Raw genomic sequence first — 18,738 nt, 5'->3', positions numbered from 1 at the left:
TATCGAGTTACAGTTAAGCCAATTTTTAAATTTATTTTTATTTTGTTTGTATTTCAACCATAGTATAAAAATAAAGTGTGTTTTGCTTAAAATCGAGTAGTGTGACCAATCGAACTGCATCTGGAACGCAACACCTTAAACGTAGCTTTAGAATAAAAGAAAGGTAGGGTCTAGGCTATCTTCTTAATATATTTTGAGGGGGGTTTGGTCTGGTCCATAGCACTGCCACTGTCCCACAAAAGCTTTTGGAGAGTTTGTGTGTTCAAATCCTACTCCAATGTATCATCTTATTGATACTCTATTGGAACACTGGGGAAATGCTAATATCATTAGAGGTGTCATCTTTCCACTGAGCAATTAAATTGAACTTCCATCCTGCTGGTTCAGGTGGTCATTTAAAGATTGCATTTCAATGGACGGATGACCACAAGGCTTGAAACATTGAAAATCGTTTTCACCGAGATGATGCCCGATCTGCTACATGCTTGTTGTTTTCAAAATAATTTTATTTTCAACTTTCCGGAATCTGAAAAATTGTGACTTGTAGATGGAATCCTCGCTGTGGGTTTCTCATAGTATCAAATGGGAGTCAGGACTGATAGGTTCTCTTCAAGCTCTATCTTTCTTTACTTCCTTGTTCTTAAATTATTCAAAATGGTGCCATATCATGGTGACATTTGAAAGCTTTTCACTGTATTTTATAGTAATTTTTACTGTAAAGTACACATGACAATAAAATCAAAATCAGGAGTGTGTGGCATGTGGGATTGTCACTCATTATAATATTCCCTAAGCTACCTTTAGTTAAGGATTGTGGGTGGGGACGGGTGGGGGGTTGTGCTTTAAACAGAATAGTCAGGGAGTAATAAGTAAGGGAGAGTGTGTTTTAAAATGAAGGGGCCTTCTCTTCAAATTTGTTCTTTGAAAAATAAATGGGCTTTTCCTACCGGGCATCACTGTTGGGAGCACTGGGGGCAGGGATTGTGCAGGGTGTCAGGATGAGGCTAGGAAACTAGCATACAGAGTGGCGCTACCAATTTCAGTGCTGCCCATCTCCCCCTGCCAGCTCAGGAGCCCTATAAATCAGGTGTCCAGTTACAACTCAGTGGAACTAATGTGTCCCGGTTCCTGAATTCCAGCTGTCTTCAGCGCACAGCGTGTCCACGGACCCCCATTTCCATTCGCTTACAAGATTGTTCCCCAAGTCTGAGGATATTGCTGTAAGAGGTATAGCCAATGGCAAAAGGTGGAGACCCATTGTTGCTGGGCTGCTTTTATTCACTGTGATGGTATAGAAACATATCTTTGCGACACGCACCTGAGTATCGGCACACTGAGATCAACGTTCACACTGTACGTCATATTGACCTCTCAGTGTATGGTTTAATTAAACTTGCAGCACTGTGGTGCTAAAGCATCCATGTCTGAGCAGCTCTTGAAATGAAATAGAAACCTTTGACTAATAAGCACACTAAGTGCCTCTCCCATAGCCCCACTCCCTGAGGTAAGTAGCAAGCCATGCAGTGAAGGGTGCAAACAGCAACGGGGACAGTGGCCAGTGAGATGGCTAGTGGAAAGAGAGGATTATCATTGACAACATCTGCATATACACAGGTGGCTAGCGGCCATCTTTGGTGTTGGCAACACACGTTCTGTTGGTGCTGTCATAGAATTTTACAGCACAGAAGGATGCCATTCAGCCCATTTTGTCTATACTGGCTCCTGATAAAGCTACCTAGCTAGTCCCATTCTCCAGCCCTATCTCTGTAACCCTCTAAATTCATCACTCTAAAATATATATCCAGCTCTCTTTTGAAACCTCCTATGGAAACCATTTCCACCACTCTCCCAAGCAGCACATTTCAAATCCTTATGACTCTCTGAGGAAAGACGTTTCTCTGCAACTCATTCTTTGCTCTCTCGTTGACAATCTTGAAATTGTGACCCCCTAATTACTGACATATTGTTTAGTGCAATCAGAATATCCTTCTCTACCCTGTCCAAATTGCTCATAATTTTGAACATCTCAATAAGGTTGCCTCTTAAATTTCTCTCCTCCAAGGAGAATAAACCAAATATTTCTGATCTTTCTTTGTATCTAAAATCCCTAATCCCTGGTATTATTACAGTAAACCTCCTTTGCACTCTGTATAGGGCTTAAATAAGGTGGCAGAACTGAACACAACACTCCAAAGGTAATCTGACCGATGAGGTGTAGCATTACTTCCTTGTGTGTGTACTTTATGCCTCTACTTATAAAACCAAGGATCCTATAAGCCTTCTCAATAACTATTTCAAATTGCCTGGCCATCTTTAGGCATTTGATCCCTGAGGTCCCTCTGGTCTTGTCCTCACCTGAAAATTGTACCAATTTTGCCTGTATTGTCTCTCCAAGGTTCACCAACAAAATGCATTACCTCCTATTTCTCTGCTAGGTGTAAGCTCATTTGGCCAACTTGTCAATGTCACCCAGAAACCACTCAGCATCATCCTGACAATTCATTATTCTCCCTGCATTTGAGATTCCCTTCCTGATTTCTATTGCTCTTATTATTCTGGTATGCATCGTATGGCCCATTTTTCTTCCTTATTCTCTCATCAATTTCCTTAGTCATCCAGGGTACTGTAGCTTTGGATACCCCCTTTTTTATGAAATCATAAGATCACAGTCACCTGTATCAGCTGGGATTAGTTTGCATTTATCTTGTTTTAAGATTCAGAAGGTTATGAAGTTCAACTCTCACTCTTGACACTTCCACACAGTTCTACTTGGGCAGACACTGAATCTTTCAAATGAAATGTTAGGCTAATTCCACACTTAGCTGGTCAGGCGAGATAAGATATCTTACTGTACTGAAGACGGTGAAACTTCTTAGCATCTTGGCCAACATTCCTCCTCAACCAGCCCCACCAAAAGCACCTCAACAAGGCATTCATGATAACTGCCCTTTGCAGGAACATGCACACGCAAAATGGCAGGCAAGTTTGCATACATAAATGATTTCATCTCAGAAGTAATTCATTCAATGTGCTTGATCTAAAAGTGCCCAGGAATGTCTAAAATCATTACTCAATGCACATATATGCCTTGCATCCCATCCAGTTCTACTAAATTTCAATTCCAGTTCCGAAGAGAAAAGGTCAATGAACGACACACTGTCTCATCCAGCTCCTCTCTGCCTAATTCTTTCAAGAAAAGACCCACAACATTTTTGTTAATAAATAAATGGGCAAGTGATGAAAGGGTTGTCTATACCACTATTTTTTAAATAGATCTGTCTTGACTGCAGTGGGGCACGATATTACAACCAGGAACGTAATATGGATTTTTGCTCCCTGTTAACCATCTATCTTCACACAACCAGACAAAGAAAAATATAGCTAACACAGAAGCAGCCAATCACTTCAAAGCAATAGAATTGAGTTCCTACAGGCATAACTGAAAACCATTTTTATTCTCATTTGGATCAATACAGTGCAGCAACAAGAAAGTAAGCTGGAATTTAAAAAAAGAATACTTCTGTCTTGGCATTCCCGCTCAGCATGAACTCAAACAGAGCTGTAGGGTGAGCAGTTAAATAGTGTGGAGATCAGATTTTTTCTGTCTATGGCAATTGACTTATATCAACCTGGTTTAGACATATCCCTGGAAGATTTAATACATTATTGTTTTTCCGACCATTCTGTCTATCAACTTTCTTCTGTAAGGTAAGGACTGATTAGGGATAGTCAGCATGGCTTTGTGCATGGAAAATCATGGCTCGCTAATTTGTTTGAGTTTTTTGAAGAAGAGATAAAGAAGACTGATGAAGGCAGAGTGGTGCACATTGTTTATATGGACTATAGCAAGGCGTTCAACAAGGTTTTGCATGGTTGACTGGTTAACAAGGTTGGATCACATGGTATCCAGGGAGAGCTAGCCATTTGAATACAAATTGGCTTAAAGGTAGGAGATAGGGTGGTGGTGCAAGTTTGTTTTTCGGACTGGAGGCCTGTGACCAGCGGTGTGCTGTAAGGATTGGTGCTGGGTCCACTGCTTTTTGTCATTTATATCAATGATTTGGATGTGAATATAGGAAGTATGGTTAGTAAGTTTGCAGATGACACCAAAATCGGTGATGTAGTGGAAACTGAAGAAGGTGTGCTACATTTTGGAAAGGCAAATCAGGGTAGGACTTATGCACTTAATGATAAGGTCCTGGGGAGTGTTGCCGAACAGAGAGACCTTGAAGTGCAGGTTCATAGTTCCTTAAGGATGGAGTCACAGGTAGACAGGTTAGTGAAGACAGCATTTGGTACACTTGCCTTTCTTGGTTAGTGCATTGTGTATAGGAGTTGGGATGTCATATTGCGGCTGTACAGGACATTAGTCATTTTGCAATACTGCGTTCAGTTCTGGCCTCCCTGCTTTGGAAAGACATTGTTAAACTTGAAAGGGTACAGAAAAGATTTGCAAGGATATTGCTGGGGTTGAGAGGGTTTGAGCTGCAGGGAGAGACTGAATAGGCTGAGGCTTTTTTCCCTGGAGCATTGGAGGCTGAAGGTTGACCTTTTGAGGTTCATAAAATCATGAAGGGCACAGACAGGGTGAATAGCCAAGGTCTTTATTTGGCTGAGCCAGCAGGACAAGTCAGGGTCCTCGGAGGCATCCTATCTATCTCTGCCCCAGGGAATACACTTAGTATCTCAGAACACAGAGATGCTTGTCCATCTGAAGAAATTTAGGTGTATTCTGGTCAATGTTGTGACCTTTTGAAATTTAGGTGGTCGGAATATCACGCCTGGTTTCTGAATAGGATCCCATCCAGGACTGTCAAGTCCAAAAGTTAGCCTGTGTCCCAGTTCCACAATCTTTAAAAGACTCACAGTCAGATGAAAAAGTATTCAGAGAATAGAATGTAACAAAGGAAATGGATGAAGGAAAGAAGCAGCTTCAGCCTTTTGTTTGCTCTATGTTCATACTGTGATCCATGCAGTGGAGTACAAAACTGGCGTTGGTGAAGCATGAAGCTTGAAAATGGATTGTAAGAAGAATCAATGCATGCTAACAGATCAATAACAGGCAGAGGAGGTGAGCTGGACTTACATTGCACGGCGCTGAAGACACTAAGAAGCCGCTTACTGTTACATTGTTATCAGTCTGCAGCACATGGTGTGATCTGGGATACACATTTGATGAAGCTCCAGTATTTGAATCTAAAGGTTTGATTATTTCAAACCTCTGCGAGCCACAAGACAGAACACAGTAGCACCAGTGGGACAACATAAGCAGAACAACAGCCAGTGGAGCGATGTCAATAATGTCCGCAGCAATTGACACAACATCAGCAACATCCAGCACAACCAGAGTAAAAATATACACAGCATCTCCAGCCAAATGTGTCAACTCACCATTGAGAGAGAAGACAATCAGGAGATGGAAGCATCACATCTTATCTAAGTACAGCCAATCACATTCATTGAGAATAGAAAATAAGCTAGGAAACGACTCTTAGGATGAAAGGGTGGCACGGTGGCTCAGTGATTAGCACTGCTGTCTCACAGCACCAAGGACCTGGATTCGATTCCACCCTCGAGTGACTGTCTATATGGAGTTTGCACATTCTCCCTGTATCTGCGTGGGTTTCCTCCCACAGTCCAAAGATATGCAGGTTAGGTGGATTGGTCATGGGTTTACAGGGATAGGGTGGGTCTGGGAGGGATGCTCTTTGGAGAGTTGATGCAGACCAAAATGGCCTGCTTCCACACTGTAGGGATTCTATGTTCAATTTCATTGTAAATGTCAATCTTAATCTTATTCAAAGCTGATAATACATTTAAAAAGTTAATGATTGGAATTGGAATTGCATTAATAATATTTGGGATGAAAGGACAGGATGTTATTTTGCTAAAAGTCTACATCAAATAGTGTGACCTGAGAGAGACATTTGAAGAACTCCAGCAAATGAGTCTAAGACATTTGAGTTCTTCAAACTTCTAAGAACCACAAGACGTAACATTCACCTCTACACATACTTTGAGCCTGGGGTAAAAACATCATTGTTAAAGGTAGATGCCATATCTGGTACCTCACGCATGTTTACGCTTTAAAATTACTTATCAGAGTAAGTCAGACAGCCCGATGTTGTTGTGAGAGAGCTTACTGATGTGATAATGAAGATTTCAGTTTCCCTTAGATTTGATTATCCTTCTGGGTTGCCTGGCAGTGACCTGGGATGGACCATGACTTTCCAAGGCTCTGTTGACAAAAAGCCTGAGAATAAAGTAAAGCTTGTGATTTGCAATCACAATTAACAGCTGTGGTGTTCACTGTGTGGTAACGTTGCAGTCTCCAAATTCTGAGGAACTCTCGTCCCATAGCTGTTGGCATGAAACTACAAGCAGAAATGCTAAATGATAACAAAATTTATAATATAAACAACTTTTGTCAGTGCTACTGGTGAACACTGTTGTCGTCAAACCTCCAGTGATATGTCAACTACAGTTGACAATGGTGGTTGTCAAATTGTTCCACTGTAGTGATCCATGACAACCAGTTCAAACCCATTCCACAACAAGCATTGATACATACTTCCGTCTCCTTCCCACAGATGTCATTTTTCAACTCTTTAAGTCGATAATTCAACACAGAATTGTAGAGATTTATCACAAAAAAGGTGGCCATTCAGGTCATTGTATATGCACTAGCCAAGAAAGACCTAATCAATTTAATTCCACTTTTTAGCTCTTGGTTTGTAGCCCTGTTGGTTACAGCATTTCAAGTTGTGATGATGTTGATGATTTATGTTTATCTTTTATTTTAGAGTTTGGGTTTTAAACTAGTGTTGTGTGGGTTTTGCTGTGTGAGCATGAATGGAGGTTTAGTGATTAACTGGTTTTCTGGCATCATGTTTTCTTATAAAACCAGTACGAGGTAACTCCCTGAAATGATCATGGGAATTTGTTTGCATTGGCAAAATTTTAATGAGTGTGTTGCATAAATATTGAGGAGCATCGATAAAAATGGAAAGAACTGCGGATGCTATAAATCGGAAACAAAAGCAGAAATTGCTGGAAGAGCTCAACATATCTGGCAGCATATGTGGAGAGAAATCAGAGTTAATGTTTCACGTTGAGTGAGCCTTCCTCAGAGCTCTAAGCAGCTCTTGAGGAGCACCATCTTGCTTTCAGTTTAGAAGGATCAGGATTTTTTTTTGTTTAGGGGTTGTTTGGAAAACTTTTACTTTCCACTTCACGGAGAGCCTGGTTGAGTTAGATGCATGAAACAGTTTCTTGTAGAGGCAGGGGTAGTTCAGCAAAGTTAGGAAATATGTTATCTCAGTGTAAGGTTTTAGTTGAAAGCTCAGGCCAAAAGTATTTGGGTAGAACCCTGAAGGGCTTATTTGAAACTGAGAAAGTTTAAGTTCAGTAGTGTGACTAATCAAGGAAGAGGCTATCAAACTCTCTTAGTTAAATTGTAAGCAACAATTGTTAAATCTATGATTTAGAAGGAAATTACCTCTGGTATTCAAATACTGTAAAGTAATGGCGTGGAATAGATGAGTTTGTACTTTCAATACATATTTCACAATCTTCCAAATTATGTTATATGTAAATAGCTTGGTTTATTTTTTTCTCTCTATTATGTAATAAACATCTGTTTACTTTTAAGACTAAATCTGTAGCATTGCACGCTTGTGTTTGCGTGAAGGAACACTTCATTAAATATGATCTATCAAGTCAGATTTCAATCTGGGACTTGTTTGGTGACAAAATCAACTGGATTCAAAACAAAGTGCACATCAAAGTACTTTTTATATGAAAAGAGGGTTTCTGGCTCTACCAGTCTTACACATAGTGAGTTCCTGACTCCCACCTTTAGTGAAGAACATTCCTCCACTCCCCTTTCATCTGATAAAACTGATTTTGTTGAAGTTTTTTGCCTTGCACTCATCTGGACAAGCTGCAAGGGCTATCAATATAAAGAGAAAGTAACATTCATACTGTGTGAGAAAAAATTTCTGATCAGTTGGCAAGTAAACTCAGGTTGAGCCATTACCATCAAGAATGTACTAGTTAGAGAACAACTGATAGTTAACAGCCAAGCTTTGTTTAAATTTAAACCAGGCATGTTGACTCTGATTGGTCAAGGTTTTGCCTTGTGAAATGAACCAAAGAATGACTGAAACCGTTTATTTCAGTTGAAACAAGTCAAATGCCTGTAAAGAACACACATAAATACACGCAGCAATGTATGCATCTCGAAGTCACTACTGGCAACAGATGAAAATGGAGACATCTCATGTGGGCTGGACAGCGCTAGAATAACAACCAGTGGCTGTGTGGCTTAGCAACAGCGTTGAAAACAATCTACACCGACACCTGGTGTGGTGTTTTTCCTAGATGACCTCTGCAGAGACAATGCGGTAATTGTCAACTTTTACATGTATGGTACTGGGTAAGAACTGTTTGAGGTAGTTTGCTGCCACAAATTCTCTTTTTTCTTGACTTTTTTTGGCCTATTGAATAATAGTGGTAGAGGACACCTCACTATAGAATATCCACAGAAGCACTGTTCTTAAATAACAAAAAGGTTTACTGCATGATAGCAATAAATGCTACATTTGGTCTGGTGTAATTACAATGATGTGCCAAATGAGGGTGTGGATTTGTTTGCTGAGTGTCCATTATTTTTCATAGCTGAAAACTGTTACCAGATTACGAACATTTTTGCTAAGGGAATAAATAATTCTTATCCATTTGTTCTTAGCCTATCCAATCATTCACTGTAGCTAAATTTTTCCAGTCCTGGTAAAATCTTAGAAAATCTCCTCTGCACGCTCATTAGACTGATCATCTCCTTCCTGCATTGCAGTGAGTTATATGTAGTACTCTAGATGTAGCCTAAATATAGTGCTTTATACAGTTCCCGTATATCCTTTCTGCTCCTACATTCTATGCCTCAGCTAATAAAATATCCTGTACAGCTAATAAAATATCCTGTACAGCTTCTTAACTATAGGAACATAAGACTGTAGTAACAAGGAACAAGAATAAGCCATTCAGTCTGTTGAGTTTGCCCTGCCATTCAGTAAGATCACGGGTGATTGAACAGCTTTCAACTGACTCATCCCATTGCTTTGTACGCTATTGGTGATCAGAAATCTGTTGATCTCTATCAAACATACTCAAAGACTAAGCTTCCAGAACCCTTTGTCCTGCACCCTTTAATAATATAAGGACATAAATGAACTCCAAGGTCCTTCTATTCTTCTACAATTATGTATACTCTTTCCTAGTTCTCTCTTCTCAGTTGCATTCTCTCACACTTGTCCGAATTTGAATTCCATTTTCCACTTTTCTGTGCACCTGACCATACCATTGTAATCTTCCTGCACTTACAGCTCTCTTCCTATCAGCCTCATGGACAACTTTTGTATCATGCACAAATTTCTCAATCATGTTTCCTGTATTAAAGTCTAAAATATTGACATATACTGTAAAAATCAAGGTACTTAATACTAAATCTTGATGAACTGCACTGGGAACTAACTTCCAGTCACAAAAGCATCCACCAACCATTGCATCCTGTCACTGAGCTAATTTCGGATCCATTGAGCCATTTTCCCTTGAAGGCCAAGGGCTTTTATTTCTCTGACCAATCTGCCAGGTAGGATCTTTAAGGTTTTGAGTAGATTTGTGCTGTGGATGCTGTGGTTGGTTGGCTCGCGCGCTGAGCTGTTTCGGTAGTTCCTAGACGTTTCATTACCCTGCTGCACTGATGATGTTACTCAGCACGTAGGATCTTGTTAAAAGCCTTGCTAAAGTGCACATAGACTATATCATAAGTTCTTCTGTCATTGAGCCTCCTTGTTACCTCTACAAAAATTCAATTAAGTTAGACAATCACAAGCTTTCCTTGTCTAAATCCATGTTGGATGTCCTTGATTAATCAATATCTTTCTTGTAGATTAAAGGGCTAAATTATATCTTTGCTCTAAGAACACTGAGTTAGTTTTCAATAACATCAGCCTGAGTCTGCAGGGTTCCAGATGATGTCCTTTCTTACAACTCTTTGCAAACAGTCATGTTTAATTAAGCTAGCCTATGTTCATTCAGTTGAGTGTAGACCTCATCTTCCTACATTTCTACATCATGATTACTGCTGTGCCTCAGAAGTGTGTCCAGTACTTCGTCCAACACCAAGTTTTCATTCTTTATGAACAGTGATAAAATGTTGGCTCTCCTTTAGACCTCCAGGATTAAGTTTATGGCCATGGAAGGTTAGGAGATGATGGTCTGGGCCTTCATTATTTCCTCCTTTGCTTCTTTTTACTTTCATGGCAATTCAAAGATCCCAAATCCCTTAATATTTCCCCTTGGATTAGGATGCTCCCATCTCACACTCCTCTTCTTTAACTACAACATCTGCATTGTCTCCCAATTTTATGAAACAAATGCAAACAATCATTAAGAACAGCACTCCCATCTTTTATATCTGATACCTTTTAGGTTCCCTTTTAGGTCTGAAATAGGTCCTATTCTGATCTTAGTTACTTTTTTCCTCTTTATATAATGATAAAACTTCGTTAGCTTTTCCTTGGTTGTAGTTATCAACATTTTATCAGTCCTGCACATTGCTTTCTCAATTTCCCTTTTGATTTCACCTCTGGACTTATACTCGCAATGGCTCATTCTTTCCAGTTATTATTGGGGTAATTGAAAACTTGTTTATTATTCATTTATTAATTTATTACTAATAATCATTTGGGATCTATAGTACATTCCGCACAGTCCACTTTTCTTCTTCTGTTGAACCCATATGGCCTCATTTGATGATCCTTCTTGCATTCATCTTTTCTCAAGGCACAACAATGCCTCTTCTTCCTCAGGAGGCTAAGGAAATTTGGCACGTCCATACGGACCCTCACCAACTTTTACAGATGCACATAGAAAGCATCCAATCTGGTTGCAACCCAGCTTGGTACAGCAACTGCTCTGCCCAGGACCATAAGAAACTACAGCAAGTTATGAACACAGCCAACTCTCATCGACCGGCTCCATCTACACTTCTTGCTGCCATGGAAAGGCAGCCAACATCATTAAAGACCCCTCCCACCCCGGTTATAATCTCTTCCAATGTCTTCCATCAAGCAGAAGACACAGAAGCTTAAACACATGTAACCAACAGGTTCAAGAACAGTTTCTTCCCTGCTGTTATCAACTTCTGAATGGACCTCTCCAATTTCAAATCTCGTGCTGATCTTGCTTTTTGTGCATCTTCTTTGCAGCCGTAACTTTGTATTCCTCGCTCTGTTCAATCACCCTTTGTAAGCGTATATTTTAGGTGGCAAGATGGCTCAGTGGTTAGCACTGCTGCCTCACAGTGTCAAGGACCCGGGTTCAATTCCAGCCTCAGGTGACTATTTGTGTGGGGTTTACACATTCTCCCTGTGCCTGCAAGAGTTTTTTTCTGGGTGCTCCAGTTTCCTCCCACAGTCCAGAGATGTGGGCATTAGGTGGATTGGCCACGCCAAATTGCCCATAGTGTCCAGGAATGTGCACATTAGGTGGATTAGCCATGGAAAATACAGGGAGAGGGTAGATGGATGTGTCTGGACGGGATGCTCTTCAGAGAGCCAGTGTGGGCTTGTTGGGCCAAATGGCCTGTTTCCACACTGTAGGGATTCTATGATCTTACTGTAATGCAAAATGTTTCACTGTACTTAGGTACATGTGACAATAATAAGTCAAATCAAAGCTTTATTTGTTTCTTTAACCAATATTGTGTGTCTTTTTCTTTTATATGAAATTCCCTTTCTATTTCACCTGAAAACCCTGTAATCAGAAACACTGGGCTGCTGCTCCTGCAGTTCTTACAGCCATGTTTCAACACTGGCTACAGTATCATACTCCCAACTGTCTATATGTGGCGTCAGCTCACCTTCCTTATTCACAATTCTTCTTTCATTGAAATGTATCCCATTTAACGTCGCCAAACTCCTTTGATAACTGATAGAATTGTGATTGATTGACAACAATTACGGGACAATGCTCATTGAATTGGAACAAAACAAGAGCTTATGCTAAAGGAGTGCAACATAAAGGGAGATACATTATGTAGATGTTGGCAACTGTGAGATAAGGCAGACAAGTATAAAAGGACTGCTGTATACAAAGCATTTCAGTGAGTTCAGGTACCTAATTTAATCACAAAGGGTCCTTCTGCTGACAGTTACTGTAATTACCCATTCGGCTTGCTATTTTATCCCTGTTCAATGTCCAACAGTCCTCTCTTAATTTGCCAGTAACCCATTTATAATGGAACAGAGACGTGCTGATTACACCGCTGCTATAAGCAACAACGTTGATCTCCTTATCAGATGATAACATGCACTACATGTCAGAAAGGGCATCCATTTTGTTAACAGTCACCACAGCAACCTGGATGGCAGGTCTGCTCGCAATTCTAAGGCAGGCTGTCATGTGTGTCAGAAAATCAGGCTGAGCTCATCAGGGAAACGACAGGTTTGCAACCAGCGAAGTGGAAACATAAAAGGATGACTGGGGGAGGGGAGGTCAGCCAGGGAATCCAAAATAGTCTTCACTTGGAGTGATGTGCACAGAGGCATTCGGTGTCTTTGTGCTGCTGTGAAATCTCGGCCAGACAGACAGCGTGCCACATAATCTGGCTTCACAGTTAAATCCCCGTACAGGTCAGAATGATGAAAAATGTTTCTGCACAAATGTGATCAGATGCGAAAGAGAAAAGAACTCAACTCCAGAATTGGGCCGGCTCACTCAGAGAGTGCAGGGGAAAAGCGACGAGGGAGACGGTGAGACACAAGTGCAGAAGCAAGGACTGAAGAGAGGAAATGGGGTGGCAGGGGAGAACAAGAGAGGAGAGACGGGGAAGAGAAGGGGGGTCGGAATTGGAGAGAAGGAGAGCAGGGAGGAAATGAGCAAAAGGAAGAGGATAGGTCAGACGGAATGGGAATTGGAAAGGAGGGGATATGAGGAGGGCAGTGAGAGGAAAGGAGAAGAGAGGAGCGGAGGGAAGTGAAGTGAAAAAGGAGAGAAGGAGAGAGGAAAGAAGAGAAATAAAGTGGCATAAAAGGAGGAGAGGGAGTATAGAGGACAAAGGAATGGGACAGAACTAGTGCAAGTTGCACCACAAGTTAGCAAGACTGTAAATATAACAAAAACAACAAACGCGGCTTTATATCTTGAGAGATAAAATTGAAAAGTCAGGAAGTTATGTTTTGAACCTGGGTTAGACTACATTTAGAGTACTGAAGTTTTGGTTATTGTATCTTTAAAAAGATATAGTGGCAGTACAGAGGCAGTATCAGCAAAGGATCGGCAGCACGGGTCTCATGTCTCAGAATCATCAGTGAGGTGACCTAACAATCTTTAAAATTATGAAACATTTTGATTGACTGGATATTGGGAGAATATTTCCTCTTTGTGGGGCCGATCATAACCAGGCTATTGATATAATAGATGGATTCCAAGAAACCCCACAGTTGAGTTCAGAAGAAACTGTCCAGTGAGAAGTGAGGATGTGGAACTCACTGTCACAGGGAATGGTTAAAATGAGGAATACAGCTTCATTTAAGGGAAAACTAGACAAGCAGATGAGGGAGAAGGGAGTATAGGATTACAATGGTAGATTTAGATGAGGAAAGAAAGGAGGAGGTTGAATGGAGCATAAGCATTGGCTTGGACTGGTTGGGTCAAAAGGCCTTTTTTTGTTGCATCCCCTGTATAAGCTCACCCTTGGTATGTCAAAGGAGATGAGTTACTTGCTCTGATTTGTTCCTCAACTGGAAATAAAACAGTCGCTTTCAGCAGATATATTTTGTAAAGCCCCTTTGCCCAGGGGCAGTAGCACACCAGGTCTTACCTTAATGATAGGGAGTAGTCATTCCGGCTGGTCTCACTGTTCCTCACCAGGTAACTGCACTCCTTACACAACATGAGTAAATTCTCAGCATCTGCTCGGCTGATAGCTCCATGGTACCACCTAATAGACAGGGGGAGAAACAGAGAGATGAGAAAAGTAAGATTGTGATAGCAAAAGTGAGAGAGAGTGAGAGTATGAAAGAGAGAACGAGAGTATGGATGGGCAAGATACCATTCAAGGACGAGCGAGGAAGTGACTGTGAGAGAATGAGCGGTGACACTGAGAGAAAAATGTGTGAGCCAGAAGTGATAAATGCAGTAGAGTGGGCAACAGCATAATCATAGAGAGAGAGAGTGTTTGATACAGTGAATATAATTTCCCTCCTTTCTTTTTAAGAGTGTCAAAAACTGCACAAATAAGGCCATTATTCATTTGCCTTTTCAAGTCATTGGAAACAACCCCCTGGGGATTCTGTGATGTCCCGGCCAGGATTTATCCCTCAACTAACATCATTGAAAACAGATTATTTGGTCGTTTATCTCATTGCCATTTGTAGAACCTTGCTGCGCACAAATTAGCTGTTGCATTCCCCACATTACAATAGCGATTACACTGGGTGTGAAGTGGTTTGCAACATTCAGAGACTGTAAAGGCACTATAAATACAAGCACTTCTCCCTTTCTTTTAAACTGTTCTAAAAACATGACAAAACCCCAGGTACCTCCTGTCCTCCATTACTTCCTCCCCTGTCTCCGCACAATGCCTTGCAGCTTCAGATACGACTGAAGTTCTGATTGGAGCCACTTTTTGGTATTTCAATCAAGTGATTTATCTCCTGTGTGGACCTAGACAATAATTATCACCACTCCTTTTGCAGACTGCAATATGACTGGGCATGATCCAGTTATCATTCAAACAGTCATAGAACCCAGGTCCCTGACACTATGAGGCAGCAGTGCTAACCACTGAGCCAATGTGCCACCTTAAAGTGAATAAACTTGGGTGAGGAAATACACTGTGTGGCTTACTGCATTAAGATGATACCAGGATCCTTTCCTGGTCTGTGTCGATCTCTGTAGATCAGTTGCTACAACTGACACTGCTCTGAGCATGGGAAACATCATAGACCGGATTTCAACAGCTGCCAGTTGACACTTGTTGAAAACAGCTAGTGTATGTACTTGTAGTGAGAAAAATCTGACTTGGCCAAGATAAACTCTGTGATGAAGTGATTTTTGGCACGTACTGCGTTGTGAAATGAATGAGGAGTAAGTAACTACCTGTGCTAGTGAATCCACATTTCAGTGCAGGCCATGGGCCTGGGACAGCAAGAGATATTGAAACGAGGAATCTACAAATGATGCATGTAAATTCTTGTGTTTAAGTAGATACGTCACTGAGTATAAGCTACACTCTATAAAAAGGTAGCCCATTCCTGCCCAATATCCCAAAAACCCCCGTCAGAAACATAATGACTATTTACTTCTATCTGTGGTCTTGCAGTAGCATCCTTATCTCTGGGTTAGAAGCTTGGGATTCAAGTCCCACTCCAGGACTTCTGGCTACAGAAGTTGTTTTTATCACATGGCCAAACAGGTTAGCTTTCAGCCCACAATTCCTTGCTGCACCTGACGGCAGGCACTAACAGAGAGCAATTCTCCAGATCAGCCACTCTGCAGAAGGATATCACTGTTGTACTTTGCCATAAGTATGGCTGAATCCGATGAAGTCTATGGCCCAACTCTCCAAAATGGGGACAGGAGCCATGGTAGACAGTCATTAATAGATTCCACACTTACAGTAACAGCTCGGTTTACTAGGGCGAACCTTTCCTGGGTGCTTCAACATTTAAGAGTCACAGCCTAAGCAGAAGTGAGAGAGGGATTACAGAAAGTGGCCAAAGGCATAACAGAGAAGCAAGATTTTAGGGGATTCCATAAATTGGAGAGATGAGGGAATTAGGGAGTGCGAAGAAGTTTAAGGAATGGATGTAGGATGTGGGGATAGCTTATTGAAGTCTCTGCTATGAGGTAGTGCATTCTGAGCAGAAACAGGTCATTTAACAGACGTAATAATTTGAATACGTGGGGCAGTGTAGAGCTGGGTTTGGAAGTAAGGTAGGGAAGGTCCGAGAGGAAGACTTTGATATCACTGCATATAAAAACAGAGTCATTGTAGATCAGAGAAATCAAGCGATAAAGATAATAAGATTTTTGTTCCAATTTAAAGGATTATTTGACCTTAAAATGCAGCTAATCTACTAGTTAATACGGTATTACATCTTCCAAAAGACGGAATTTCATACATCTGTTAGCAGGTTCTAAATATATTCCAAAGGCAAGATCTCCTTAATTAGCAAATCAGTCAAAAGCAGCTAACAGTGATTAATGAACCTGTCTGTACTTCTAGGTCTTCAGCACTATACAGAGAACCAAATTAATTAGATAACATCTTCCTAGGATGGAGAGACGGCGATCAGAGGGATTATTGCCGGAAGATCATGACCTTGATTTGAAATTCTGATTGTGCCATTTCATTTCCATTTCTCCATGCTGGTACGCATCCTTGGTGACCATTTTATTGTCTTCCCGACACGTAGGGCAAGTCAACGGAGATTGGGCAAGTGCCAAAATCTGTGTGTTCAGTGATTATTTAAAAGTGGTTGCTGTGTGAGCTATCCCCATTCCTGCATAACTGGAAACAATGATTATTCTTAGAATCATAGAGTTGTACAGCACAGGAACAGACCCTTCAGTCCAACTCATCCATGCTGATCAGATATCCTAAATTAATCCAATCCCATTGGCTAGCATTTGGCCCACATCCTTCTAAACCCTTCCTATTCATATACCCATCCAAATGCCTTTTAAATGTTGTAATTACACCAGACTCTACCACTTCCTCTGGCAGCTCATTCCATGCATGCATCACCCTCTGTGTGAAAAAGTTACCCCTCAGGTCCTTTTTAAATCTTTTCTCTCTCACCTTAAACCCATGCCCTCTAGTTGTTGATATTGTTGAAATAGAGGGGTGGTAGGAGAGGGGGGAGGTGGATTGCCAATAGGCAAGGGTGTTATTAAGCATGCTACCTGGTGCCATAACACCCGAAAGGGCTGCTACCCAACTTCAGGACGAATAGCTACCGAGGGTAGAAATACCTGCAGCCAGACCAGTCCCTATAATCACCCTGTGAAGTGATTGAGGATGCATGGAGCAGAAGGACAATCCTTTCTGCTGGTTGTGAAAGGCAGAGCAAAACCAGACGTTGTACACATGCTTGCTGAGCCGGTGGGTTTGGTTGCAAACATTTTGTCACCCTGCTGGGTAACATTGTCAGTGTGCCTCCGGTGAAGTGTTGGTGTTCTGTCCTGCTTGTTATTTATGTGCCTCAGTTTGTTGGGGTGTTTGGTACCACTTCCGGTTCTGTTTCTCAGTGGTTTGTTCACAGGGTCTAATTTAATGTGGTTGTTGATGGGAGTTCCGATTGGAATACCAGGCCTCCAGGAATTCCCTGGCGTGTCTGTGTTTGGTTTGTGAGATTATGGATGTGTTGTCCCAGTTGAATTTGTGTCCCTCGTTGTCCATGTGTAGTGAGACAAGTGGGAATTGGTCGTGTCTCTTGGTGGCTAGTTGGTGTTTGTGTATTCGTATAGTCAATTTTCTTCCAGTTTGGCCTATATAGTGTTTCTCACAGCCCTTGCATGGTATTTTGTTTATTACACTGGTTTTGCTGGTTTTGGGTATGGTATCCTTTACATTTGTCAGTAGCTGTCGTAGGGTGATTGTCGGTTTGTAGGTATTCTGATACTTAGGGGTCTGAGTAGTCTTGAGGTCATCTCTGAAATGTTCCTGATGTACAGTAGGATGATTAGTGAGTCTGATCGTGTTGTGTCTTCCTGTAGTGGTCTGTCTTGGAGGTAATGGTGGATAGTGCTTTTTGGGTATCCATTTCTTTTGAAGACTCCGTATAGGTGCTACTGTTCTGCTTTGCGTAATTGCGGCTCGTTTACAGAGACAAACTACCAAAAGAATGAAGCCAGAGGGATCCAACACATCGGACCCAAGTTTGGGTTGTACAGTGGGAAGCGCTGTATGTTCTAACCTTTGCATTACTGCTTCTGCAATCAGTCCTGATATTGGGGATCCCATTGATTTGTTTGTATACGCCGTTGTTGAAGGGTTTTCTTTCTTTATTCATTCATGGGATGAGGGTGTCTCTGGCTAGGCAGCATTTATTGCTCACCCCTAATTGCCCAAAGGGCAGTTAAGAATCAACCATATTCCTGTGGGTCTTGAGTCACTTTTAGGCCAGGTTGGGTAAGGATGGCAGTTTCCTTCCCTAAAGGGCATTAGTGAACCAGATAGGTCTTTCCAACAATCAACAATGGATTCACAGTCATCGTTAGATTCTTAATTCCAGATATTTATTGAATTCAAATTCCACCATCTGCCATGGCAGGATTCAAACCCGGATCCCCAGAACGTTATCTGGATCTCTGGATTGACAGCCCAATGATAATACCACTAGGTCATCACCTCCCAAATAAAGATGAAGTGGGTTGTGAGGCACAGATCTTGTTCATGGTAGTGTCCTTATCAATATTGAATAAAAACCAAAAGAACTACGAATGCTACAAGTCAGGGACAAAAACAGAAGTTGCAGGAAAAGCTCAGCAGGTCTGGCAGCATCTGTAAAGAAAAAATTCCGTTAACTTTTCGGATCCTGTGACTTTTCCTCAGAACAGTTCTGAGGGAGGGACACTGGACCCGAAACGTTTTTTCTTAGCCGGTCTGGCAGCACCTGTGAAGAAAAAACGTTTCGGGTCCAGTGTCCCTCCCTCAGAACTGTTCTG

At 41.4% G+C, this 18,738-nt stretch overlaps 1 protein-coding gene across 1 annotated transcript in view; it reads right to left on the bottom strand.

The window, feature by feature from the left end:
• Positions 1 to 18,738, bottom strand: part of LOC109928310 (SH2 domain-containing adapter protein D-like) — a 269,124-nt gene that overhangs the window by 37,344 nt on the left and 213,042 nt on the right. Inside the window, exon 6 of the mRNA XM_048614175.1 lies at positions 13,886 to 14,005. Within this exon, the coding sequence (XP_048470132.1) occupies positions 13,886 to 14,005 (120 nt within the window). The remainder of the gene's footprint in view (positions 1 to 13,885; positions 14,006 to 18,738) is intronic.

This window comes from Rhincodon typus, chromosome 29 (assembly GCF_021869965.1).
Source record: "Rhincodon typus isolate 14 chromosome 29, sRhiTyp1.1, whole genome shotgun sequence".
NCBI lineage: Eukaryota > Metazoa > Chordata > Chondrichthyes > Orectolobiformes > Rhincodontidae > Rhincodon > Rhincodon typus.
Note: the sequence above shows the minus strand (reverse complement) of the source record. Positions and strands in the feature narration are given on the sequence as shown.